Below are 24,158 nucleotides of genomic sequence, written 5' to 3'. Positions count from 1 at the left end.
TTATGTTGATGCTTCTGCCATTATAGACAATCAGCTTCAATACCTGCATCCAGAGATGAAATACTAAGGGTTTTTTTCTTATCTGGAAAGTTAAAAAGTCTTCCTATAAACAATAAAAATAAAGTTTTTTATAAACTTTTAGTTGTTTTAAGTATTAAATTTTTTTTTTCTTAACTTTAACTTTAATTTTTAATTTCTTTAAAAAAAAAAAAGGACAGTTTAACCCCAAAATCAGACATTAATCAATATTTGTAAATCTTTTATCACATATAGTTTCTTTTCTGCAGTGTTTTATCTGATGTTTACTCATTCAAACCTAGAAAAAATAGATTTGGATTATAGAGTGCTGACCGAATAAATTTTATAATTTAACTTAAGCTTTAAGACAGAGGAGGTCAGGCAATTTTTTATTTTACAGCAGGTGTTTTTAAGTATGTGAAATCCAAAGGAGCCTGTGTTTATTGAAAATGATCAAAACATACAAATATAATAATAAACCACACAAATACACATGAAATCTTAATTTGTCATTAAATTATGATTTCATGTGTATTTGTGTGGTTTATTATAATTAAATTACTGGTATCGGGGTGCATTAATATTTCAAATCGAACACAAAAGCTGGGGCTAACTATTGATAACATAACTTATAATTTGCCCTTTGATAGTGTAAAACTAGAACACACTGTCATGTCCGTCACCCTGTGACCCCCATTAGACCTTTATGTAACACTGGCTCATATGTCAACTGTCCCAGTTGTGGCTGTAAACAAATTCAGATGGCAGTCAACACATAGTATATATTTCCATCTGGTCCACCTGCCAGGCTTTCCCAATTCCGCCGGATGCATCCGGTTGGCAGTACAACACCACTAATTATACCAATCCCAGTCCGGGCCTTGAAATTCCCATCTTGCTTGGGAGAATATTTTTGGGACAGCCCCAAACTTTTGCACTCTTGATGTCTACAGCCCATCTGTTGTTGTTTTATAGAGCTTTTATAGCTTTTATAACTGAATACTCTCTCTTTTATCCCATATTTATAGAGCCTGATATGTCCTCAAGTCAGACATCTTTAATTTGAGTTTGAATTAGATGCTCTACTTTTTAACTGTGTGTTATTGGTGCCTCTGTGATCCCCCAACATTCTCCACTGGGAATTTTTATGTTAGTTTATGCTGCACAGATGAAGAATTTCACTTTATTTACATGCTTTTCTATCTAGAATGAATCATATGAGAAAGTCCCACTAACCACTGTGTCTGAACTGCTTCAATTCGGATCTTCCCAGTCTGCTCTCTGTCAGTCTCTCTGAGGTCCGTGTGTTGTGGTTCTGACAATAACATTAGTGGACAGACTAACAAACTCCGCCAGATCACTATGACTTGTGGCCAGTGTTCTGTGGTCAGCGAACCAGACCACAGACGGGCACACACTCGCGTAAACAGACAAAACATAACATACACGGGTAAATAAGTGAGTGCACATGATATACACATGCACACATGCATGTGCTCACTTTGCATGGTAAAGTGAACATATGCAGGACGGTGTAATACTGAGTCACTGTTTTCACAGCAGGAAGAATTTACATCAGACACCCCTTTTCCATTTAGTTATTTATTTCATGTATAATAATTAATTTACATTTGTTCAATGAGTCCTAGAGCTCTGTCTTGGCTTCTGCTCCGGCCTGCTTCACTTCCTGAGAAATAAAGGTGTTGTAAGTCAAACACAACAGAGAATATAGCACAGGGAATATATGAAGCAGTGCAGACTTGTAAACATCAAGTTTATCTATTTAGCATTGCACAGACACAGAAACTGCTGCTGCTACTACTGGACTGAATCTCCCTCAGAGGAAAGCTCAAAGAAATGTTTAGGAATTCACCAAATCCACAGCAACTAAACTTGTGCCTTCGAATTGGATCTATTCAAATCTATTCTATTTCATTCCTCTCTGTCCAGACTTTCAGGTTATTCAAGTTCAGAAAAATATAGTTTTAATCATTCATTCATTTATTTTAGAAGTTAATGCAGAAGAGAAAGAAAAAACAAACCCAAATTTTTTAACCAAAATTGAAAACTTGCAAAAAAGCTGTAGAAAATGATGCCGGAGACAAATAAACTAAACAAACTGCAGCATCAAACGTGTAGAATTGTTTGTGTGGCTGGTGATGTTAATTTTGACAGCCAGTAAGTGTGTGGAAGCAGCGATGAAAACACAAGGAGAATGGAAAAGGAAAAGTCTGAGGGTGGTATTCTAAAGAAGTACAGCAGTCCAATGATTATGCCATTTACTTTAGTCAATTTCGTAATTTTCTTGAAAACAATATTGAAAATAGGTCAAAGATGTGCCGATGAGCATCCGAACAACTCTTTCAATTTGAGCTTTTAAGTACATCAAGCAGGTTTCTATACATGAGTATAATTTTAAAATACGTCCTATTTTATGCTGCTTTATACTTTGACTCCACTACATTTATGTGACCACTGCAATCACTTGTTAGTTTTCAGATTACAGATTAGGCTATACAGGAAATCTGTAATGGTGTTGAGGATTTTACCCAACAGTACATGTATAACGCAGACAGGTTAAAGCAAAGCTTCACTGCAACCAGGTACAACATTAATCAGACTTTTACTTGTAACAGAGTATTTTTTACAGTTTTACTTAAGATCTAAATTCTAAAACCAACCACTGGAGATCAAACATCAGTTATTCACCTAATATCATGTATTATGAATTCAGTCTTTTTAGAGCCTGTGATGTTCTGGCACTAACTCTGATGTTTCTGTGTGGCTAAAGTCATTCAGACGATGCGTCACACCCAGCTGGAGCTCTGTGTGGTGCAACAGAGCAAATTAGTACACACAGTGAGGTTTTCTGTCTTTCGTGTGGCACATTTAGTTTACAGTGACAAGTACTTTTCTTCTTGTCATCCATTACTGGTGTTGTGATTTTCCTTTCTGTCAGAGTTTTCCTGTTTCATTTGTGCTATAAATTATGCTGCTTCCTTTAATCCTTGGCCACAGTTTTTGTTTTAAATTGTTTAAAAGTCAGTCTACATGTTACAAGAAAATAGCTCCTGAGTCCACATCTTAACCTGCTGTTGTACCTATACCAGGTTAAATACATCTAATCTGGCAAATCATAATCATAAATCACCTTCAGTTCTCCTCGTAGGAAGGACTGGCAAAACTCCCGTACTCGTTCAGTAGAAATCTCTCCCGCAGGAAGGAGCCACTTCATGTCAGAGTCACCAGCATAGATGCCAACCCGTGGGAGGTCCTGAGACTTGATGCCAAAGTAGCCGAGTGACCGAGAGTTGGACTTCACTGCTCCATTAATCAGCACGAACAAGAACTGGAACACAGACTCAGTTTGATTTAATTACCTAATTGAAATTATTATGGATTAAATCAAGTTACCATAGATACGTTACCTCTTCTGAATATACACAGGTTGTCTGCAGTGTTCACCAAGTTAAATTTAACACTTTTTAAGACCTTTGTAATACCACAGAGAATGTAATTCAGTACCTTTTTCATGGTCATACCAGGCAAAGAATGATGGTCCCAGAATTACTTATTAATTAGTACGTGAATTCATTGACATTTCTGTCACATTAATTCATTAATGTGACCTGGACCCATGTATGAATTGTTGAAAAGATTTACGGTGCACAGGTCCAGGGCCCAGAGAGGTCAGGCAGCCCCTAGACGAGAGCCTCTGTATAAAGTGACTGTTAATACTTTTTGTTTGACAGTCCAAGTCAAAGTTAGTCAAAGTTTCAGTCTGGAGGTGCTATATAAAGGAGAAGTGGGAGACTTTTTACTTGTCTGTGCCAAGGGGAGTATAGTTTCATTATCCATCCATGTCTGGACTCATAGGCAACAAAAAAAAGCAATGGATAGATTAACCAGTTAAAAGATAAATAAGTCAGTTTTTTTTGCCAAATGTTGATGTCTACAGTAGGCAAGAAAAAAAATAAGAGGGAGGGAGCTAAATCCAGTGCTTTACACATTTGCAGACCTGCAGATAATCTGATAAAGCACATCATGAACCCGCTTTTAGTTAGCTCCAGTTAGCTAGATACACACATGTGAACTTGCCCAACCTTTCAATGGATTTATTTTGCAGGTGAATTAAGTCCATGCACGTTCTCACCTTGCCTGTGAACTCCGGGGCCAGAGCTCCCAGTTGCTTCTTGAGCTCAGTATATTCTTTACTCCCCCTGTTGGCAAAGAGCAGGAGGTGTGACTTCACCTCTGAATTGAACAGGCCCACTGCTGTCTGAGGGAAAATAAAACAGCATATAAAAAGAGTGACGGTTAAGATGAATAGAAGAATTCCATTCCCACTGGCCATGCATGATCTGCTTTCTCCGAGGCCTGAAAGGCTCTAACAGTGAGAGGCAGGTTATTTTTAAACATTTTTTTTTACAAATAATAAAGTAGTTGTGTTTTTTTCTCTCTCTCTGTTTACTGACTCTTTTTTGCCTGCTTATTGTTCTCGCATTAACTCTGCTCAACCCGTCATGTGTGTAGGATATTTATATTCTTGGAATATTTAATGGAGAATGTTAAAATATAATTTTATTTGTCTATTTTGCATTTGTCTCTTATTTGTCAATAAACTATATTTTGATTAGGGAAGAAAGGCTTTCAGGATTAAATGACAGAGGCAGACTCGATAAAAATACATATATGATGGCGATGAAGAAGTGGGCTTACCACTTGGTTGTATTCTGTGATGTATCGGACCTCGTTGATAGTGATGAAGTTTACAAGACCGTCCGTTTCTAACTTCTTGGCCTCTGCGAGAGCAAGATTCTCCTGATGGTTATCAGCCTGGATCACGTGACACACATCAACATCATTATCATCATAAAACTGACAGCACCATCACATTTATCATTGAAATAATACGTCATGTATAGAAACGATGGTGTACGATACCTTCCTGAAGAGGCTGATGGTGTCTGAGGAGACGCTGTAATCAGCCCACACCTCTTTCACTGTGCAAATGGCTACAGGGACCGAGTCAACGCGCTTTGCAGCTGCAACAAGCTCCTTATAGCCACGACTCTCCTCTCCCTGAAATACCAAAGTCAAAAGACAGAGTTACAGAGTGAGATTGTTTAAATCATTTTATCAGGTACAGTCTTTTACTGCTTTCAAATTTGTTTAAGTTGTTTAAGACTCTATACTATAGAGTCTTAAACAACTTAGAGTCTATAGTAATGTAAGTATCATTTATCCCCTTAAAATTTGTGAATAATTACATTTATATTGTTAAATCTTGTATAATCTGCTTTGGCAATATTGTACTCAACTGTAGTTACATCATGAAAGAGAGAAAAATATGCATCCGCCCACTGACAGGGTGTGATATAGAAAAAACAACTCTAATTCTAGGCACTCCGAGGAGGAAAGTAACTATGTTCATTTACTCAAGGTGCCTGTACTGAGTTTTTCCATGTTGTGATACTTCTTAGCATTTCAGAGGGAAATACTGTAATTTTTACACCACTATATTTATTGTACAACTCTGGGATATTATTAAATTTTATATAGCCTACAAAATAAGATGATCTTATTAGTACAATGTTTTGTTTTTTTTATATTACATTATATCAAAGCTGGAGAAAACTTGAAAAAAGGAACCATTCTGCTGCATGATTAGTACTTTTGATACTTTAAGTACATTCTGCTATATATAATACTCTATATAATATTATTTTTATAATGTATTTGCCCAGATATATCAAATACTTTCCTTCTTAACCACCATCCATTTGAAAGCCTGGAATTTGGATTATTATATCACAGCCTACCTTCGGGTTAGGTTAGTACTATGAAGGCATAAAAGGGCATATTTTAGAGTTAGGCCATTCTATCTTTATTTTACAATTACTTTACCATCAAAGAACACCAGGTGTTGTGGGGGACACCACAAACTTTTCAGTTAACTGGTTTTATTTTCATATTCTTTCAAAGAAAATCTAAATTTGAAAACAAGTCCAGGTGACAGAGAGAGAGAGAGATGGAGAAACAAAGAAATACTTTAAACTGGGAGGAGAGATGAGGCTGACTCAAAGGAAGGTGAATCATGTCTATTTCTGAGACAGTGTTGCATGAGCTCTGGCAGTCTCTTTTATCATTTTGCAGCCTGTAATATTTGTTCATTCCCAGTGAGTCATAGCACCAATATTTTGGTCTCTTTTTGCCTTCAGCATCATGGTCCAACTATGTTATCCACTTGTGCTCTCCCTCTCTCTCTTCCATTCTCCTCTCATGAACCTTTTCCCTGCCTCTTCACTTGTTTATGAGAGGGTCACTCGAGCCAATGCCACAAGACTTCAGATACGTATGTACTTCCTGTCAAGTGGCCCGGCATCTTCCCACGCACACCATAGTCTGGCCAAAGGGCTCGCCTCTGTGGGACAGCTGGCCACCCTCTGTCCTCACAGCACCAGCGCTGCCAAAGGTGTGGCCACGGGAAATATATCCTTCTTAGAAATCTATTCGTGACAACAGCATCACCGAGACCAGGGTGCAAACAAATGCTGTATTTCTGGAGCTCTCACAGCCCCAGTCTCAGCTAATTTGTTTGATCATGTCTGGTTTGCCACATGCATGTTAGCAAAGTAAACTAAGCCGTAAAACAGTGCCTGTGGGCTTGTTTAAGAGATGTCTGGAAGCATATTTGAGTCCATGGTTGAGACTTGTTTTTTCCTCTGTATATAATTTTCTTGTCTGACCTCCAGAAATCCGATGACCACCACTTCAGCAGAGTCGATGAAGGCCTCAACAGCTTTGATGTCATTCAGCCTGGGAGGAGCACTGTCTGAAAAAGAATGACACGTCATGTACTAGACACACAATTCAACATAGTTTGTACCTGACAGTCCCAGGTATTGTCTCAACAAGATTAAAAGTCTACAGCCATGCTAGCAGCTCTGTGAGGCTGCACCTCTCAGACACAGTGATTTGAGCTAAATGCTAATGTTAGCTTGTTTACGTGCTCTCAATGACCAAAACACGTATTCTATGATGTTTTGTATATTCACCGCATTAGTTCAGTGTTTTAGCATGCTAACATTTACTAATTAGCACAACACACAGAGTAGGCAATCTGACAAATCAAAATACTGGAAATATTTGAATTTTGACCTGATAATGGTAGTAGATGAAAAGTTGAAAAAGGAGTCACCAAAATTTTGAGAGGGATGTGAATTAGTGTACCCGATGACCAATAAGTGATGAGGTCTTTCATTAGGAATTACAAATATGAATGTCTTGGTAGGGCTAGACATAAAACCAGGGATCACCAAACTCATTATGATTCATCCTCTGGGAAGTATGAATGTGTCTATACAAATGTGCAGTTCCTTCAGTAGTTGTTCAGATATTTCAGAGTGGACCGACCCACCAAACAGCACACATTTTCATCTCTGGAGAAATGCTGCTCGATCTTTCACATTGAAAGCAGAGAGAAAACAAAAAAACAACAAAATATAAATCAATTTACCTTTCTCTGTGGCAGTGACAGAAGACACCAGGAAGGCAAGAAACAGAGTGGTCAGCATGTTTCGACGGATTCGACTGACAGGCATGCAGGCGAAACAAAAGGAAAGCCAAGGAGCGCTCAGAGGACTTTGTAGCTGTTTGACTCTGTTCAAAGAGTCGTGTCACCTATGCTCTGTCTCCGTCAGTCGCCACATGGCAGCCGGCCGCAGCTGCTGCAACTTTCCTGGGATGTGATTGGAGGCTTTCGTGGGAACCAGCAAGGTGTTCTTGATAAGATGGGATGCCAGGACGTTGGACTACGTGTCACTGTGGGACAGGGGACAGGTGTGTGTATATGTCTGCACTATGAACAATAAGGACACATTCAGTCTGGCCGACCTTTGCTTTTTTGAAACATCATACACCAGTTCTTGTGTCTTGGTGTGTGTCATTAGCAGCAACTTCTTAACAACTTTGCGATCAAAATTATTTGCGCTACAGTGTGTTACATAAATGTGTTGTGGGTGAGAGTCTCTGCTGAAGTAGCAGCTTGGTTAAGACTCATGCTTCATCCTCAGGCAGGTTGCAATGGCGGGAGGAAGCCTGTGTGACCGGTGCAGGACCTGAGATCAACTGAGTTGCATTTTGCTACATTGACCACATGAGGGACACAGCTCCTGCCTAATCCAGTTGTCATGATGCCGACAAGCAGTAAAACTTTACCGTTTAGTTTTGTATTTGAGGACAGTATTTTTTTTATGTATGGTAAGAAAAAATCAATATTTTATGACCGTGCTTTTCTTCTTTTTTACTATCTTTTTTTAAACATATTTTACTTTTTTTTTTCATCCTTTAATCTTGTAATTATCTTTGAGTACATTGAAAACCACTATAGTACACAGATTTATTATTATTATTATAAATAATAAGTATTAAAATCAGAGGTATGTATTTCCTCCATGCAGTGAGTGTAAAGCTAAATATCTGAAGCTTTCTCTGTAAACATCCTCATAATGAAGGAACCTATAAGATCAGATCATCTGAATAACTTAAAGTCACATGACACCATAAACTCATGGCAGAAAATTGATGTGAAGGAGAACATATTTTTTTTGCCATTGTGAAGCTATCAGTTAGTTAATACAGATTTTAAGACAGCTTGTTTGTTTGCCAGGAGTTTTTAAAGAATAAATGCACAATACCTCTGCAAGTGAACACCGTGATAGCAAATTAATTTAAAAAAGGTGTTGATTAAATTGACAGCATTGATTGATGGCATCACAAGAATTATAGTTCTAAAGCTAAAACTGTGAGTCGAGGAGGAAAAAAGGACATAAAACATTTTCTCAGAGAGACAGAAAAAGCTCCCACAACCACCACAGAAATGTTGTCTTTTGTCTTGATGTTAAAACAAATACAAAGTGCCTCTGAAAAGCACATTTATTCATAACAGCACCAAAACATTTGTTAAACTAAACGGAAAAAATAAAAAGATTTACATCAAGTTTGACATTTTACGCATTGATTCTGAACATTGTTTGCACAGAAAAGGAATCCGCTGAAAACTGAAGGGAAGTTACACTTCGGTCGACCACAGAGAAGAAAAAAACAGATGAACAAAAATACAACAAACTCTTAAGGACAAGACAGTTTTGGTCTGAACCCTGTAAACTGTCTCTTTTGCATCAATAAAAAAAATTATTATAATAATATATATAATATAATATTCCTGCTATATGTTAATGACAGACCTAAAGAACATAAGATCACATAAAAGATCATTACGTGATATGAATATTTTTGCTATTTATTACTATGGAGTGCCAATGACTTGTTTCTGGGGAATATAGACATAAAGAGAATAATAATAATCTGACCCATCAGGAAAAGGGGAATAATCACAAGCAAAATAATGGATGATGGGAATGTTCTTAATGTTACTGGTATTTGGTCTTAAATGAATGTGTGGTTCAAATTTTGTGGCAATCCATCCAATACACCAAAGTGGCACCTGTCTAACTGCCATCCCCAGACCCACGCCACTAGAAATCAAACAAGAATGGAAACGAAATCGATTCATTTCGGATTCAACACATTTGATTGACGTACTGAAAATTAAAGGGTGTGTAGCTTCAAGCAGTGACATGTCTGACCTTATTTACCCGGCTGGTGTGTATATGATGTACGTTCACAGGGGGCTTAGGGGTGAATTAGAGCAACACTAACGTCACAGACTTATGACTTCTATGAAACGCACACAGACGGACGTCACAGCTCCTCTGAGGTGAGGACTACTGTGAGAAAATCTACTTACAAACACTTAAATATATACATATTTACACAGAACAGTAATGCTACTACTGGGTAACATGGCAGGAGCAGTGGGGTGATGGTGTTGATGTTTAAATGAAATTATTTACATAATTTTGATTTTTAACTTAACTTAATTTCAACTCATTGCAATGTAAAAGTTCTTGTAAACATTGTTGCTGTGGAACAAAACATTGTTCTTAGCCTGGGAAGCAGAGTGTTGTAGCTATAACTATAAAATAGTTTATATTTTTATAGGTTATGTTTATGTTTTTAAATATGAGGCTATAGAAACACCCACTTTTTTTTCAATGTAATTACAGTTGTGTTTACAGGTTTGTTTAATATTTATTATAATGTTTTGGGGGTTTTTTAATTAATTTTTTTATTTAACACATGTAGTTTGCCTCCTTTTCATGACATAGCAGTTGTGAAAGGACACATAGACCAAGTCTGCTGGTATCCTGTTTGCACCTTATAATTATTCAATATATTTTGGGTAATTTAAAAAGTATGTAATTTAGTGTGTAATTTAGTTCTAGGTTATTCCTGTAATTTTTCACCCCTTACCTATAGGTACCAAAGAAAGTATTTCCTTTACGCTAAAGCGTTACCCAGTGAGGTTAAGTAAGGATATAGGCTCACTCTGACTTTGGGGATACAATGTAGAAATCTTCTTCCATAACTTTAAGTAACCGTAAACTGGAATGTTGTACAGCACTGAAGCCACTAAACTTTTTCCTCTGTTTCTCTGTCTGTTAACTACTTCACAGTTTAATCCAGTCAAAACAGTTTCATATTTTCTATAGCTCTGCATAAATGTCTACCTTAGGATTTTATATGTCAGAGTGCTGCCTTAAGACTCTCTCTGGCTACATCCTTCTACAGCCTTTTATCGTCTTTAACTTATGACACTGCTGACACATATATGGTTTGCAGTAAATTTGTTGTGTACAGCATTCCTGACGCAAAAAAATGCTGGGGAATGGCAGAAAAATGAAAAGGATAGAGGGGGAAAAAGTAGCAAGGACAGAAATAAATAAAAAATGTTCTCTTCTGCAATTTCTGACTCCTTGTGGACAAGTGTTAAAGGTTCAGTGAGGATGCAGTTTAGGTTGAAATTACAGGCCCAGTTGCTCATATAGCTGCTGCTACAAATAAACAAAGCAAAAGTAATGATTACAATACACACAGTGGCAGAAATTAAAACATCAGAATCGTTACACAGGCTTAGTGGTTTGTGATTGTGGGGACACTCGACCTATTTCAGGAAAACTTAAATTATGTAAAAACCTCTCAAGTTTGCAAATGAAACAATCCCACTTGCACTATTTTTAAATCTAACAGGAGGAAAATGTTATTTTAGATAATGATTGAAGATAAAGATTAAAGCGCTTCACTCTCATGACACTGCAGCCATGACAGATGTGATGATGATGATGATGATGATGATGATGATGATGATGATGATGATGATGATGATGATGATGATGATGATGACGATGATGATTAAAAAAATCTGAATATAAAATCAAAAACATGATATTTAAAAAAAGATACATATCTCACACTAATCCTGGGCTCATAAATTTGTTTATTTTTATGGTCTAATGAGGTCAAAAACTATGGTGCTATTTAATTATGTCATAATTTCATCAAATTATTACATACAAAAAGACAAAAGTAAACAAAACTATTTCAGTTTGCTCTGATGTTTGATGTTTGTTTTCTATTATTGACTTAAGTTAATACCTAAGTTAATAAGTTAATACTTAAGCTAATACTTACATGACATACCCACAGAGTTTAAGAAGTTTACATGGAGAGTTTAGTGGTGAGATCAGTGATGTAATGCAGGTAAACCTGGGACTGATGGATTACTGGTATTTGGATTCAGTCATCAGTTACACAACCTTTAACCCTGTTTAGCTTTGACACAGCCTGTGTGTGAAGGTCTCACATCATGTGGTATTAATCCTCAGACCCTGCGGTCCCTGCCAGCTGCTTCTGACACTGCTGATGGGTCACTTACGCAATGTGCCCAAGCAAACTTGTACATGTCACGGAGCTGGAGAAACAAGAAACAAGAGGCATCTTATGAAACAGCAAGATTGTTCAAATAATGACTTTAGACGCATTGTTATGGCTTTGAGAGGAGATGGTTCACACATACACTAAAGACTGAAGACAAAAACAAGCATATAAGAAAACCACTTCAAAACACTGTATACAATGAGAAGTAATGTCAAGTATCTGTATCATCTAAAATGATCTAAATAAGATCATTTAAAACAACATTTAAAATGTCTGTGATTCTTTTCTGAGCAGGATGTTTGGTCTGGAGTGTCAAACTGCTGGTGGCTGAGGATTAATATGATGTGGGTCACGGCTTCTGTGTCAACTCTGTGGGAGTGTTTGCAGTATGGATTTCATGGGTGGGTTGAAAAGAGCTTACAGACTGTCTGACAGTTATGTCAGGGGTCCATGGAGGATGGGGAAGCCCTCTGACAATTTAATTAACAGTATGACAGCACGTAATCCTTCATCTGAGACGCAGAATCCAAACCAGTGCTAATACAGGGACTAAAATTATGGTGTGACACTGAAATTACAGACCGAAAATTAGGTAATAATTAACATGGAATTTGGCCACTAATGAAATTAAATTGCAAACAATAGTTTGGAAAAGGTGTTGGAACTTTTCCTTGAAAATAATTGCATGAATGGATGATTATCCAGTCAGTAATTGTTCCACATATTAAACATAATCGAAAATAACTAGACTGAATAAAGTCAGACATTTTCCCTGACAAACAAAAAACTGCCAAGTCAACACAGATAAAGTAGCTCCTGCATGGTGTGCATGAATTGCATGTACATTGTTGGTACACTAAATCCTTTATAATGAATGTTTGCATTTTGGGTTTCACTAAGTTCAAACAAGTTATATTAATAATATAAACAATAATTTTCACATACAGACATAATCTCACTGTGCACATAAACATGTGTTGCAATGCAATGTTAAAAAACTGTGATCACAGCAAGATCAAATTTCAAACGACACTTTTTGCCTACCATGAATATGTGCATGCATTTTCTGTAAATAGCAACTGTGGCCAACTCGAGGTGAAGAAAAGCTCTGACGTTTTAAAACTCAACACAACACTCACGTACTGGATCTGTCTGCAGTGGCCCATATGGATTAGTCCCAATCCTATTGCAGACTGTAAGCTGCCAGCTCATGTAGCCTCAGAGTGAAGAGCTGCAGCTTCATGTCAGAGCAAAGAACAAAGAGGCAAACAGGATCCTTTGGTCAGTACCTGACAGGTATCACCTGAGATATTCCAGGCTCTGCACCGAGGTTTCTGAGTACTCTGTCTCCAGTTGTTCTTCTTTTTGTGGCGGTGTTGCAGACCAGCTGCTGGAGTATGAGAGAGAATATATATATTTCTGATGTTAGAACATTCATAATTCAAGTCAGATAACTGGAGACATAAACACAGTCAACATGCTTCAACAACAGACACATGGCCTTGCTGATCAACTCTCTCCTTCTAGGAGTTGTATTTTTAAACATATGCACATGCTTGTGGTTGATTCCTGGATGTATGGGTTGCTATTTGGGGAACGATTTGGTATGCTTCATTGTCAGCAATAATAAGAGACAACAAAATACTTCTCAGAACTGTATCTTTGCACTTCAAACTGAAATGCCAACAATCGCTGGCCTGAGCTGTTGCCGGTCAATGCAGCAAATTTTTGCCAATCCCTGATACTGCAAATCTGTGTATTAGATGAGCTCTATAGTGATATGTTTAATAATAAAATGTCAGCTTGATTTTGCTGGAGCCTCTTGGAGACATCCAGTTTTCTTGGCACTATGGTTTGACAGTAATACTTGTGCTGCATTGTCCTAAAAGCATCTTAATTATTCTTACAGCTTGGATTTCAGACTGTACTCAAAACAGTAAGCGCTTTTAAACTTGCCAATTCAGTTTTGGCTTCCTGCAGAGAGATATCTTATCTTGGATAGGACACTTGAAGACGGAAAAAAGACCAGACAGTTTAATGCATTACACCCTGCTGCAGTATAAAATGAGTATGCAAGGATTTATTTGTCCATGATTTCTAACATATTTACATGCAGAATGCCTTAAGCCAGACCATTGCTTGAAGTGAGTCATCTTTAATTATGTTGAAAATGAGGGCAAGAAAAAAAAGTATTTGGCAGAAATAGTAGCAGGTTGAGTGACTCAAACTTGGGTTATTTGAATTATTAAAATTTGATTTCAATAAACCCATTACACCAGTCAGAATAGTTAATATGCTTGTGCAGCATTTCTGACCGGAATAATCCAGCAGACATAGTTAGTTGTGCTTATTTACCCTTTCTGCTTTATTACAGAAGCACATTGCATTCACAAAAGAGAAAAAAAGACTTACTAAAAGGTTACGGTAGTTATCAGGTTATCAATGGTAATTCATCTTTAATTTATTTGCATTTTGGAAAATTAAGTATGCCAAATTAGCTATTAACAGCTGCCTTTTACTCTGTAACATTGGATGTACTAAAAAACAATCACTGAAAAAAATTTATTCTGAAGAAATCCTAAAAACCTGATGATTCTTAGGCTCTGAAGTTCTGAAGCGTTCTGGTGCAAATTAAAACACCAGAGCGGCAGAATATAAACCCGAAGAAACTAAATGTAGAGGTGATGAAGAGAATTAGGACACAAAGTAAGGTGCACAGTGCGATTTAGTCAAGATGATTACTGTACATGTGCTGTCTGTGACTTTGCAAACTCTAATCCTACTGCTACCCAGGTGAACATAGACAGTGGAGGATCATTTTATTCCAGGTACCTGTAAAGACACAAATAGAACAAAGAACAAATAACCATAACATAGTTCACTAAAATATAATCTGCTGGCTTCCTGTTGTTTTATCATACCCAACCACGTCTGCAGGAGAGACTTTATGTTGATGCCATCTCACATCCACCACAGTGAGCTAACTCCCTCTTTTCCTCTCAGTAACCAGCAGATGCAGCTGTTGCAGCTCTGCCGACAACTAACAACCGCATCACAACCAGAGAACCACCTGCGACCGGTTGGTCTGTCTGACAGACGACTCGGCAGGCACACTGACAAACTGTAACACAATTAACACAAGAACAAATTAATCATCTTACAGGCAGTCTGTAAGCAGCTTACAAGCGTCTTGCACATGTAAAAGTGTTGTTTTTTTACCCACAAGTCGTTGCAATTAGTAAAAAGAATTATTATTAGTCAAGTGGCAGAAACAGTTTGTTTTGGGTTCTCACTGATACTGGTCCATCCCAAGCAGATTACACTCGGTTTCATCTGCGAAGGTCTTGTCCATGAGATTTCTGCAAACGAATCACATACAGGTATTCATTCATTCATTCATTCATTCATTCATCCATTCGTATTCACGCTAACTAATACTCTGCTAGTGATGGGATCGATTTTGTAGTGGCCAGTCGGAGATGATACCTGAGGTTCAGCAGTTCAAACACACCCTTTGTCATCATTTCCCCATGACTTTGTCTCCTCTGTGTTCATCCACTGCCCCACTTCTCCCCCTTTCACGTCCCCGCTAATGAAGAGGCCGAAGGTTTCGGAGAGGATGTTTGTTGTGTTTATGCCACATTGCACGAGGCACTGCGCCCTTTTGTCAGCTCGCTGTTTAAAGGCTTGTGCAGCTAATTGGTGCAGTGACACGAATGCACATTGATATCTAGAGGCCACACACACACACACTGGCACCAGCAAATAACACCAACAAAACTGTGACCAGAGGAGCTGCTAAATATTTCATTTAAGGATTGCATTAGTAGAGTAGATTACATATCATTACTTTATCAGTGGTGGGGTTTATTCAACAAAGTACTATACTTAATTTTGGCTTGAGTATTTCCAAATGATGCTACTTTAGACTTAAGCAAATATTGTATTTTTTACTCCACTACAATTATTCCACAGTTATGGTTACGAGTTGCACTGCAGATTAAGATTTCACATACAAAACCAACTATGAGTTTTTAGAACACAATGGATTGTTGTAAGCACTGGATAATAAATATATTAATTGAAATTAACTTCATGTTTGACATTAAGATTGTTCATCTTCTCTGTTGAACCTTCGTCTTTACTTGTGGAGAATAAAAAGTGTTCCCGTGAAAAAAAAAGCAGGTTTTTGGTTGCCGTGGCAACAACAGCTTTAGTTATCTTCCCTGCTTTCTATTTTCCATCACCCTCTGTCCTTGAAGACAGATATACTTTTACAGTTTTAGTGAATAATATTACATTTTGACGTTATAATATGCAAGTGTGGAAACTAAAAGAATGGTGGCCACACTTGTCAATAATAGATTAAGGGCATTACTATGCACATATTATATTCATTGGCATTGGATGAAGCCAGAAAACAGTGAAAGACCAACGACATGTGTGTAGATATTTTCTGGTAATTGTGTTTTCTGTGTTAATAATAGAGAGGACACAGAGACATTATGTTCCATGGAAAATATGAACATTTATTGTGTTTATGGAATTGTTCATCTCTACTGAAGAAAGAGACAGGGTTGATCGTTTTCCACTGAAGAGCAAAGTGAATTATAGACTTTCTCATAAAAATAAAATTTGATTTAGCTGTTAGACAAAATAGAAATCTATGCATGTCGAATCAGCAGCTTTGAGGAGAAGAGGTGAGACATGCAAGAGGAGCAGCACAGCCCTGAGATATCACAATAACAGATATCAAACCCTCTTTCATGTTTACAAAATGTATAATATATTCCTTTAGATTTTTTTTCTCTCTCTCTCTCTCTCTGTGTGGAAAGTACAAGCTGATACGTTATGAGAGGAAGAACTGGAAAAGATAGATCCAGGGGAAAAAGAGAAGGCAGGGGTGAAGAGAAATAGAAAAGGATGAAGGAGAGTTGTTGGGGAGGCAGGGGCAGATAAAGTGCAATAGACAAGAAAAGGTGCTGGATTAGTTTTATCCCAGGTCAAACCTCTAAATCATCAAGGGCTGCCTCCACTCCACAGCACACAGGGAGCAGATTCTCAGCTGCTTGATAAATAGTTGGAATACATGAGGGACAATAGTGGCAATAGGGGTAAAGGCAGAGGAAAGAGGGCTAGACAATTCCATATTTCGCCAGGTCGCTGAGCTCCATGTCGCCAAAGGCTTCCCATGGGCAAATCACTGTGATGTCTGTGCCAAGACCTTCCATCCCGGGGATGTCGTCTCCGAATCTGAATGGAAGAGACAAAAAAGATCTGATGAGTACAGAGTGACAGATACAAAGAAGAGTTCTTTGCTGCAATGAGAGTGACGGGATAGTGTTTTAATAGCCAAACTGACAGCAGGGAAGAAAAGACTGTGTGTGTCTGTGTGTGTGTGTGTGTGTGTGTGTGTGTGTGTGTGTGATCTTAAATTCATCTCACCCCTTCTGGCCTGGTTTGGGTGCCTTGCTCTTGAAGGTGCGCATGGCCCTCTGCTTGAATTTGGGAGGTGCCTTCTTGTCGGCGGGAACTGCAACGGCCACGTCTGCCATTTGGATTGGTTACTAAAAAAAGGAACAAAGTGTGTGAGTTCCCTGCAGCTCTCAGATCTTTAAAACCTTTCTGTTATTTCATCTTATTTCCATATTGTCTTGATCCATATTCACCGTCTTCTATCTTTTTATGTCTTAAGCGTTAGCTTTTTTTTTTTTTTTTAGCATTTTGAATTTCCTTGTTGTTGCAAGGTGCTGTTCAGATAAACCCGCCTTGCCTTTGCAGATTCCTCTGGTACCATCAACCAATGCTCTCCCGTTCATAAGCTGTACAATCCCTCCCCACTGTGAACATATTACTCTCTAACTTGTATTTATCATCCTCTTCAGCAAGCTGATCAACAACCAGACCAGTCACCAAAGTACAAATGCACTAAGAATTGAAAAAAAGAAAACAAAGGAAAAGAGCCAGTGTTCAAAACTGCTCAGGGTACATCTGAATCCATCAGGGAAAAAGACCTGTGATCATTGTAAAGCAATAGCGGCTGGGCCTTGAACAGTACCAAGAAGAGCTGCAGCACAAAGGACTACTCAGTGCAAATCACACATCTCATTTCAGCTCCATTTCAGTCATGATACTCAAGAAGAAAAAAAAAAAACCCTCTTAAGCCATTCCCCTGTCTCTCTTTCTCTTCTGTAAGGAAATTGTTGCAAAAGCAGCGAAGAATCTGAGGCAATACATGTTATCAAAGCAGTAAGAGCATTAACTCCCTGTACCAGAGCTGAGAAAATTGCAGTTTCATCTTACCTTTTGTTGGAGTCTCAAACGGTTTCTCTGATGCTGTCTGATGAGCTCGTCAGTTCCTCGCTTGTGGCTTTCCTCTCACTGCCGGACCGTCCCTTTTTAAAGTCCTCCGAGCTGCTGCTAATCCCCTCAGTCTGTCATTCTTTTATGTGCCAACTCTGCTCTGTCCTCTTCTGTACCAGCTTAGCCACAAATAGGCAAGATAAAGGATAACGAGATATAAATACGAGGTCTATTTCAACTTAGATATGCCTGTCAGCGTGTGAATTGAAGTGAATTATAGAGGTGTCATGTCTTGGCAGCAGTGAGTGACATTAATTAGCATGACTATCAAGTTAAAGCCTTAAAAAAATCTGCTGACAGATTTTTTATTGTGTGTCTGCCTGTATGTCACAGCCCATCACATCGGCATGTTACCCACACATACTGTAGCCCTCTGCAACATGAAAACTTCTATAACTGTAGTGAATCTGACATTTTTATTGCAGTGTTCATTTATGTTTAATCACAGGAATAATTGGTTTACTGTATATGTTACAAATAACTGCAGATGTAAAACAAAAGTCTTGGGTAATTAGGTCTCTTTTGCTTTAACAAATCTGTGAATCTACAAAAATAGTGGTAAAAAGGCCTCGAACACAAGTTGGTAACAGTAGGCCTCAAAGAAGAAGAAGGTAAATGAGAGAAGAATTTTGAAGCTAAATATGTGGCATGAAAACACCTTTTATAACTGATAAGTACATGATGAATGTTCGCAGTTTTCTTGTAGCCTGTAGCGTCCCAACACTAGTACTACATTTAATAAGAGTCCACATTTGATGGTGTATGGAATACGTAGTTCTTAGGTCACTGTTTTATATATACAGTTTATTTACTGCCATGAGAGAGTTGAAAACAGCACATAAGCCTCACAGCACTTCTAGTCACCATGACGCAGCCCTTATCGTTTTTTTTATTTTTTTACACACACGTGAGTTTTAAGACGTTCACTTGGCTTTGATGGCCTGTGTGTTCAAATGTTTGGGAGATCAGAGGACTGATGGCATGTGAGTGGCAGAAGCTTTAAGATACTGAAGACTTGGATATACTTTAGCCTGCTTTGTAAACAAACGTGACCTGATGTAGGCTGCACGAGGATCTTGAGCATGTGATATAAGAGCAGAGGGGCGCTGAGCTCCATTTAGATGATCAGTCACTTAGTGCCAAGTAAAGAGCACTTAACCATTCAGCAGTTAATCCCTTGTCTCATGGCCTGTACTGAGGTTAAAGAGACTGAGACAGAAACTGACAGTTTAACTCAGCAATTATTAACGTCAGTGAAAAGAAGAGTCTAAGGGTGATAACGCAGTGAGAATCCACACCATGATTTTGTGATTACAACCAATGTTCACCCTGAATCTCTGCTGTTTATATTTATTATTTATTTATTTATTGCGAAATTACTGGTTTCAGAGTAAAGGATGAACGACCCAGTGTTTGTCTTTCGAAACTATGAACTAAATTTATTGTTATTTCAAAATAATATATCGTCATATTATATCTTTAAAAATGCACTCCTTCAAACAAGAAGAGCGATATATTCAGAAAAGAATCAGAAAAAAGTAACTCATATTGTTCAGTAAATCCCATTGAGTTTTTCTCAGAGATGCTTCATTATGTAAGGTCTTCAACGTCTTCACATGGCATGACACATTATGAGCCCCCTCCTTAATCTCATAGAGCACAGGGGCCAATTGGAGCAGAGGGTTTAAAAAAAAAAAGAGGACAGAAAATTATGGATGAGCATGTCGGAGGGATTAACAGGGGGTGTATATAAGAAGAAAGCAGGACACAGACCAGAAAGCCACAAACTGACCAGAGACCCAGCAGACAGAAACCAACTGTACTACTGCAAAAACAGGTAAGATCAAATTCTGACTTTTCACTCAGCTGCGAGCTTTGGCAAACTTTCAATTCTGGATTAAGGGTAGAACATAAAAGAGAGTGCAGGAGAGTGCTGAGAAAACCCGACTTCAGATGGATACTGTAGGGTGCAGATATCATGGTAGATCTTTAAAAATGTTTTGTGGACAAATGTATTTGTACTTGGACGTGCAGTCCAAGATCTTTAAGAAGCCAAATCACTGGCATTGTTTCCTGTGGCTTTTCCTCTACTCTCTATAAATGTATAAATTTGTGCTTTTGCACTTTGCATCTTTGGTTTTTTTTTCTAAGTCTTATTATAAATAATTATTTACTTTTTACTTTATGGAGGGCCTGAGGTCCACAGTGCTCACTCCTATTATTCTACATTGTGTGGGACACAACAGGGAGGTTTATCCATTCAGTATTATAACATATGACATTTACAGTAACTTATACATCAGCAACTTGAAAAGGCTGATTTGATGATACATTATTTCATTTGATTTAATGCAAAGTTTTAAGAGAAGAAATTACCTTTAAATGTAGTTATTTTCAACACTATGGTATTCATTTTCAGCTCAGCATGTGAATAAGACCAAGCAATGATGTATTTTACAAATGTGTAACTCATTTGTTTTAGGGGGTAAATTGAATATGCATGTGTTAAGAGTATACGTGTATTTTTTCTGATATTTTTACATTTAAATTTTCAGTTTAGTCTAGCTCAGCGTAGGAAAATTTACATGGAGTACAACAAAAAGATATATCAGACAGAATTAAATTGTAAATACATGCAATAGCAGAAAAGGCACAAGTGCTACAGCGATGTGTAAACAGGTATTTGGCACATCTCTAATTATACCTAGAGCTTGAACTCTAATGTGTATCATATTCAAAAGCATTGAGTTAAATTATACTAGCTATTCACATTTTATTTTCCATCTCTGAATGTTGAAATTGTTTTGATTCACACAATATAATTGACCAATTATAGACCAATTATATATACTTGGTCAATTATATATAAAAAAATATATGACCAAGAGTCTCCTGAGCCATCCTGGTTAAATTAAGATATAAAAAGGATTCAAATTAAATAAGAAAGAAGTGTCTCTATATTGTCATCAGTGTATGTTAAAAAATAACACAGACAAAGACACATATTACACACACTGTGTATCTGCACACAAGAAATGCTAACATTATTAGCTGTGGCTAATCAAAAGAATACAAACATACAGTAACTAAATTAGGAAATATAGAAAAAAAATCCATCTGGATGTGAAATTTAAGAGCTAACGGCTTGATTAAAACTTTGTAATATATGCCACAAAATGACATGACTTGTTAGCATGTTCAGAGTAACCATCAGTGTGGTCAGAGTACATTTCTGGTAACCTCTAGAGCACTGCTGAGCTTTCCTGTGAGATAACATAATCAACAGAGGTCAGAAATAGTTCAGATTAAAGCAAATCAGAAATAAGTTGTTCAGGGCAAAATCTCCTTACACTCAGAGTTTATTATTTACAGCATACAGTATGTGTGTTGGCTTCAGACTAACTGAGGAATTAGGTGAACTTATTTCTATTCTTGTCTCAAGATGTACAATCTGTAACTTGGCCAAAAGTAATCTTTAAAGCCAAGGTGTAAAAATAGACAGAGCTGTTTGTGTAACAGCGTCTTAAGAACCTGCGTGACAGCTTTAGAGCATAACTTGACTTAACCTGGGGGTGTTATATCATCCAAGGGTCTTATACATCAAGACTAACTCTTTGACTTTCAACTCTTTTGCTCTCAGTACATAAAAGATGGCAGACACAGCTGTTGCAGCTCCCGCCGACAAGAAGGCACCTCCCAAGTTCAAGCAGAGGGCCGCTCGCACCTTCAAGAGCAAGGCCCCTAAACCAGGCCAGAAGGGGTAAGGCAGCCTTCAAGTACATCTACTCAAGCGTTTTTCTGTTCTTGAATTGGTACCTTTAGTTAAGTAAAGGATACGAGTACTTCTTCCACCACTGAAAGTCACATATCAAATAAAGAACTCAGGTGCAACACTCACGGGAAACGGAGATGTTTGACTGACACGTTTCTGTTTCTTTCTCAGGTTCGGAGACGACATCCCCGGCATGGAGGGTCTTGGCACAGACATCACAGTGGTTTGCCCATGGGAAGCCTTTGGTGACATGGAGCTCAGCGACCTGGCGAAATACGGAATCGTCTAGAAACCCTCCTGTGTCTTTCCCAAAACTGTATTACCTCTCTTTCGCCCGATCTACCTCCTGCTCCTGTTCGCCCTGTTTTCCTTCCCCTCCCAAAATACCTGACCTGATGTCTGTCGTTGTGTTAGGCCCATACGGGTTTTGGGAAACACAGCTGATTCAAATAAATAGCAAAATTGGCTAAACTGATTTGAATGTGAAATATCATATTTATTTATTTATTTATATACTGTATGCTTCACTGAGTTGTGCATGCTTCAAGCCCCAAACTTCCTCCCCCATAATTTGCACTTGGCTTGTGTGTCTCTGAGAGACAATGGACTAAAGCTGTTGAAAGCGGGTTTTGAAGGCTGTTGTGACGATGTCGGTGCACTACTAAACCCTCGCTCCTCTCTCTTGCCTTTTCCACTCCACCACCCCCACCCACTCTCTTTGGAGCTATTCCTGCTTAATGTACAGCTGTTTATGAAAGATATATATTCTGAAATATATATTTTTATTTTTATGAACTTTGAATGTAAATTTGCGTGCGGTCAATAGGAATTGGATAGAACAGTTGAATAGAACTGTCAATAAATCTTTTCCCCATAAAGAAATTTTGTCTTCTTTAAGCACGCCGTATAGATTTACGGGAATTTGATACCAGAACACAAAGTGTGGCTATTAAGTAATGAGATTAATGCTGGTTCAATTTACATAAACCCAGTCTCGTTACTTAATAGCCACGCCTCCTACATCATTACCAATATTAAAGCAATGTTAGCAGCGTGGCTCTAAGGACGGCAACATCAGATAGTGAGTCTACAGCTTTGGTCCAGGCTCCATATCTCAACAGTTAGTTGATGGATTGCCATGACATTTTGTACACACATTCATGGTGCTACTGCATTTGGTGATCCCTTGGGTTTTCCTCTAACGCCACCGTGAGGTTGGAATTTGTGGTTTTAAATTGATTGAAATGTTTTGACAACTACTGGATGGATTTCCATGAAGTTCGTCACATTATTGCCACCCCTCAAGATGAATTATACTGACTTTGATGACCCCTTCACTTTCCATATAGCATCATCACCAGGTTGAATTATTTAGTCGTCCAACCACTTAAGTTAAGGATCAAATACTTGCAGTTTGGATTCAGCTGTAGCGGTACTTTTTGTTTAGGGCTAATTATCAAATGTTATTTGGTGCTGAACAGCACATGGGAGAAGTTTGTCTTGAAGTGCTTTCTGTCTACAGTATTTTCTGCCAGAAAAGCTTTTTGGCAAAAGATAGTATTAAGATCTACAAAGTCTGCAGATTCTTGTGGTGGATGAATGGGTCAAATATTGGACTTTCACACAGGAGAATAGAGTTTGAGCCGTGCTTTAACTTATTTTTTCAGTTTTTTCTTCAGTTTTCATATGGAGTTTGGTTAGTTTTAGGCACCAGAAGTACTTGGTTATATTGCCTTTCTGCCAGAAAGCCTTCGAGGCAAACTTGTTCCATGTGCTGCTGAGCATGGTAAACATTACTTTTGCCAAATAAATTATTTTTATTTTGAAGTTTTGATATCCATAAGAAGATATATTTGTGGTATTCAGTAGCAAAAACAATCTCAATGCAGTTTTACATCTCCTCTCTCAGACTTCTCTCTGGAGCTCTAGCAACAAAAGGTTGTTTAGCCAATCAGAAAAGAGGAGGCTCTTCTGATCAGCTGACTATTTTCTGAGTGATCAAGTAAAAATATAGCAGATTTCAGGAAAACACTAAAAGAAACCAAATCCTGCAAGGTTAGATGGTGGGTCTGGGTGGTTGGGGTTGGGGGCGTTGACTGCTTTGTCGTAATGTTAAAGTTACTGAAGTCCTGTAACGGCTCCTTTTATACAGTTTGTGAAAACA

At 37.9% G+C, this 24,158-nt stretch overlaps 3 protein-coding genes across 3 annotated transcripts; 1 reads left to right on the top strand and 2 right to left on the bottom strand.

Annotated features, from left to right (window-relative positions):
- Positions 1–1,627: 1,627 nt before the first annotated feature.
- LOC130162848 (endoplasmic reticulum resident protein 27) lies at positions 1,628–7,622 on the bottom strand. Its single transcript, XM_056366688.1, has 7 exons — positions 7,538–7,622; positions 6,768–6,853; positions 4,963–5,100; positions 4,738–4,854; positions 4,172–4,297; positions 3,170–3,367; positions 1,628–1,705 (listed from the first exon to the last, which is right to left on the bottom strand). The coding sequence occupies exons 1-7, from the start codon at positions 7,620–7,622 to the stop codon at positions 1,664–1,666; spliced, it is 792 nt and encodes a 263-aa protein (XP_056222663.1). The 3' UTR covers positions 1,628–1,663.
- An 8,746-nt stretch (positions 7,623–16,368) lies between these two features.
- Positions 16,369–18,430, bottom strand: LOC130164171 (retinal cone rhodopsin-sensitive cGMP 3',5'-cyclic phosphodiesterase subunit gamma-like). Its single transcript, XM_056368704.1, has 3 exons — positions 18,163–18,430; positions 17,305–17,426; positions 16,369–17,112 (listed from the first exon to the last, which is right to left on the bottom strand). Exons 2-3 carry the CDS (start codon positions 17,412–17,414, stop codon positions 16,995–16,997), a joined length of 228 nt encoding a protein of 75 aa, XP_056224679.1. The 5' UTR covers positions 17,415–17,426; positions 18,163–18,430; the 3' UTR covers positions 16,369–16,994.
- A 1,532-nt stretch (positions 18,431–19,962) lies between these two features.
- LOC130164162 (retinal cone rhodopsin-sensitive cGMP 3',5'-cyclic phosphodiesterase subunit gamma-like) lies at positions 19,963–22,469 on the top strand. The gene is made up of 3 exons (XM_056368693.1): positions 19,963–20,059; positions 21,863–21,982; positions 22,166–22,469. Exons 2-3 carry the CDS (start codon positions 21,873–21,875, stop codon positions 22,281–22,283), a joined length of 228 nt encoding a protein of 75 aa, XP_056224668.1. The 5' UTR covers positions 19,963–20,059; positions 21,863–21,872; the 3' UTR covers positions 22,284–22,469.
- The last annotated feature ends 1,689 nt before the right edge of the window (positions 22,470–24,158 follow it).

The sequence above is a fragment of the Seriola aureovittata genome, chromosome 3 (assembly GCF_021018895.1).
Source record: "Seriola aureovittata isolate HTS-2021-v1 ecotype China chromosome 3, ASM2101889v1, whole genome shotgun sequence".
NCBI classification, from domain to species: Eukaryota; Metazoa; Chordata; class Actinopteri; order Carangiformes; family Carangidae; genus Seriola; species Seriola aureovittata.
Note: the sequence above shows the minus strand (reverse complement) of the source record. Positions and strands in the feature narration are given on the sequence as shown.

What these genes read in the sequence shown, in the direction of transcription:
- LOC130162848 (XM_056366688.1), bottom strand. Translation starts at nt 7,622, where the DNA reads ATGCCTGTCAGTCGAATCCGTCGAAACATGCTGACCACTCTGTTTCTT. An exon ending in TGGTCATCGGATTTCTGGAG is followed by an intron (nt 5,101 to 6,767) that starts GTCAGACAAGAA and finishes TTGGTATTTCAG; the next exon opens with GGAGAGGAGAGTCGTGGCTA. An exon ending in CCCCGGAGTTCACAGGCAAG is followed by an intron (nt 3,368 to 4,171) that starts GTGAGAACGTGC and finishes TCTGTGTTCCAG; the next exon opens with TTCTTGTTCGTGCTGATTAA.
- LOC130164171 (XM_056368704.1), bottom strand. Translation starts at nt 17,414, where the DNA reads ATGGCAGACGTGGCCGTTGCAGTTCCCGCCGACAAGAAGGCACCTCCC. An exon ending in CCCAAACCAGGCCAGAAGGG is followed by an intron (nt 17,113 to 17,304) that starts GTGAGATGAATT and finishes TCTTCCATTCAG; the next exon opens with ATTCGGAGACGACATCCCCG.
- LOC130164162 (XM_056368693.1), top strand. Translation starts at nt 21,873, where the DNA reads ATGGCAGACACAGCTGTTGCAGCTCCCGCCGACAAGAAGGCACCTCCC. An exon ending in CCTAAACCAGGCCAGAAGGG is followed by an intron (nt 21,983 to 22,165) that starts GTAAGGCAGCCT and finishes TTTCTTTCTCAG; the next exon opens with GTTCGGAGACGACATCCCCG.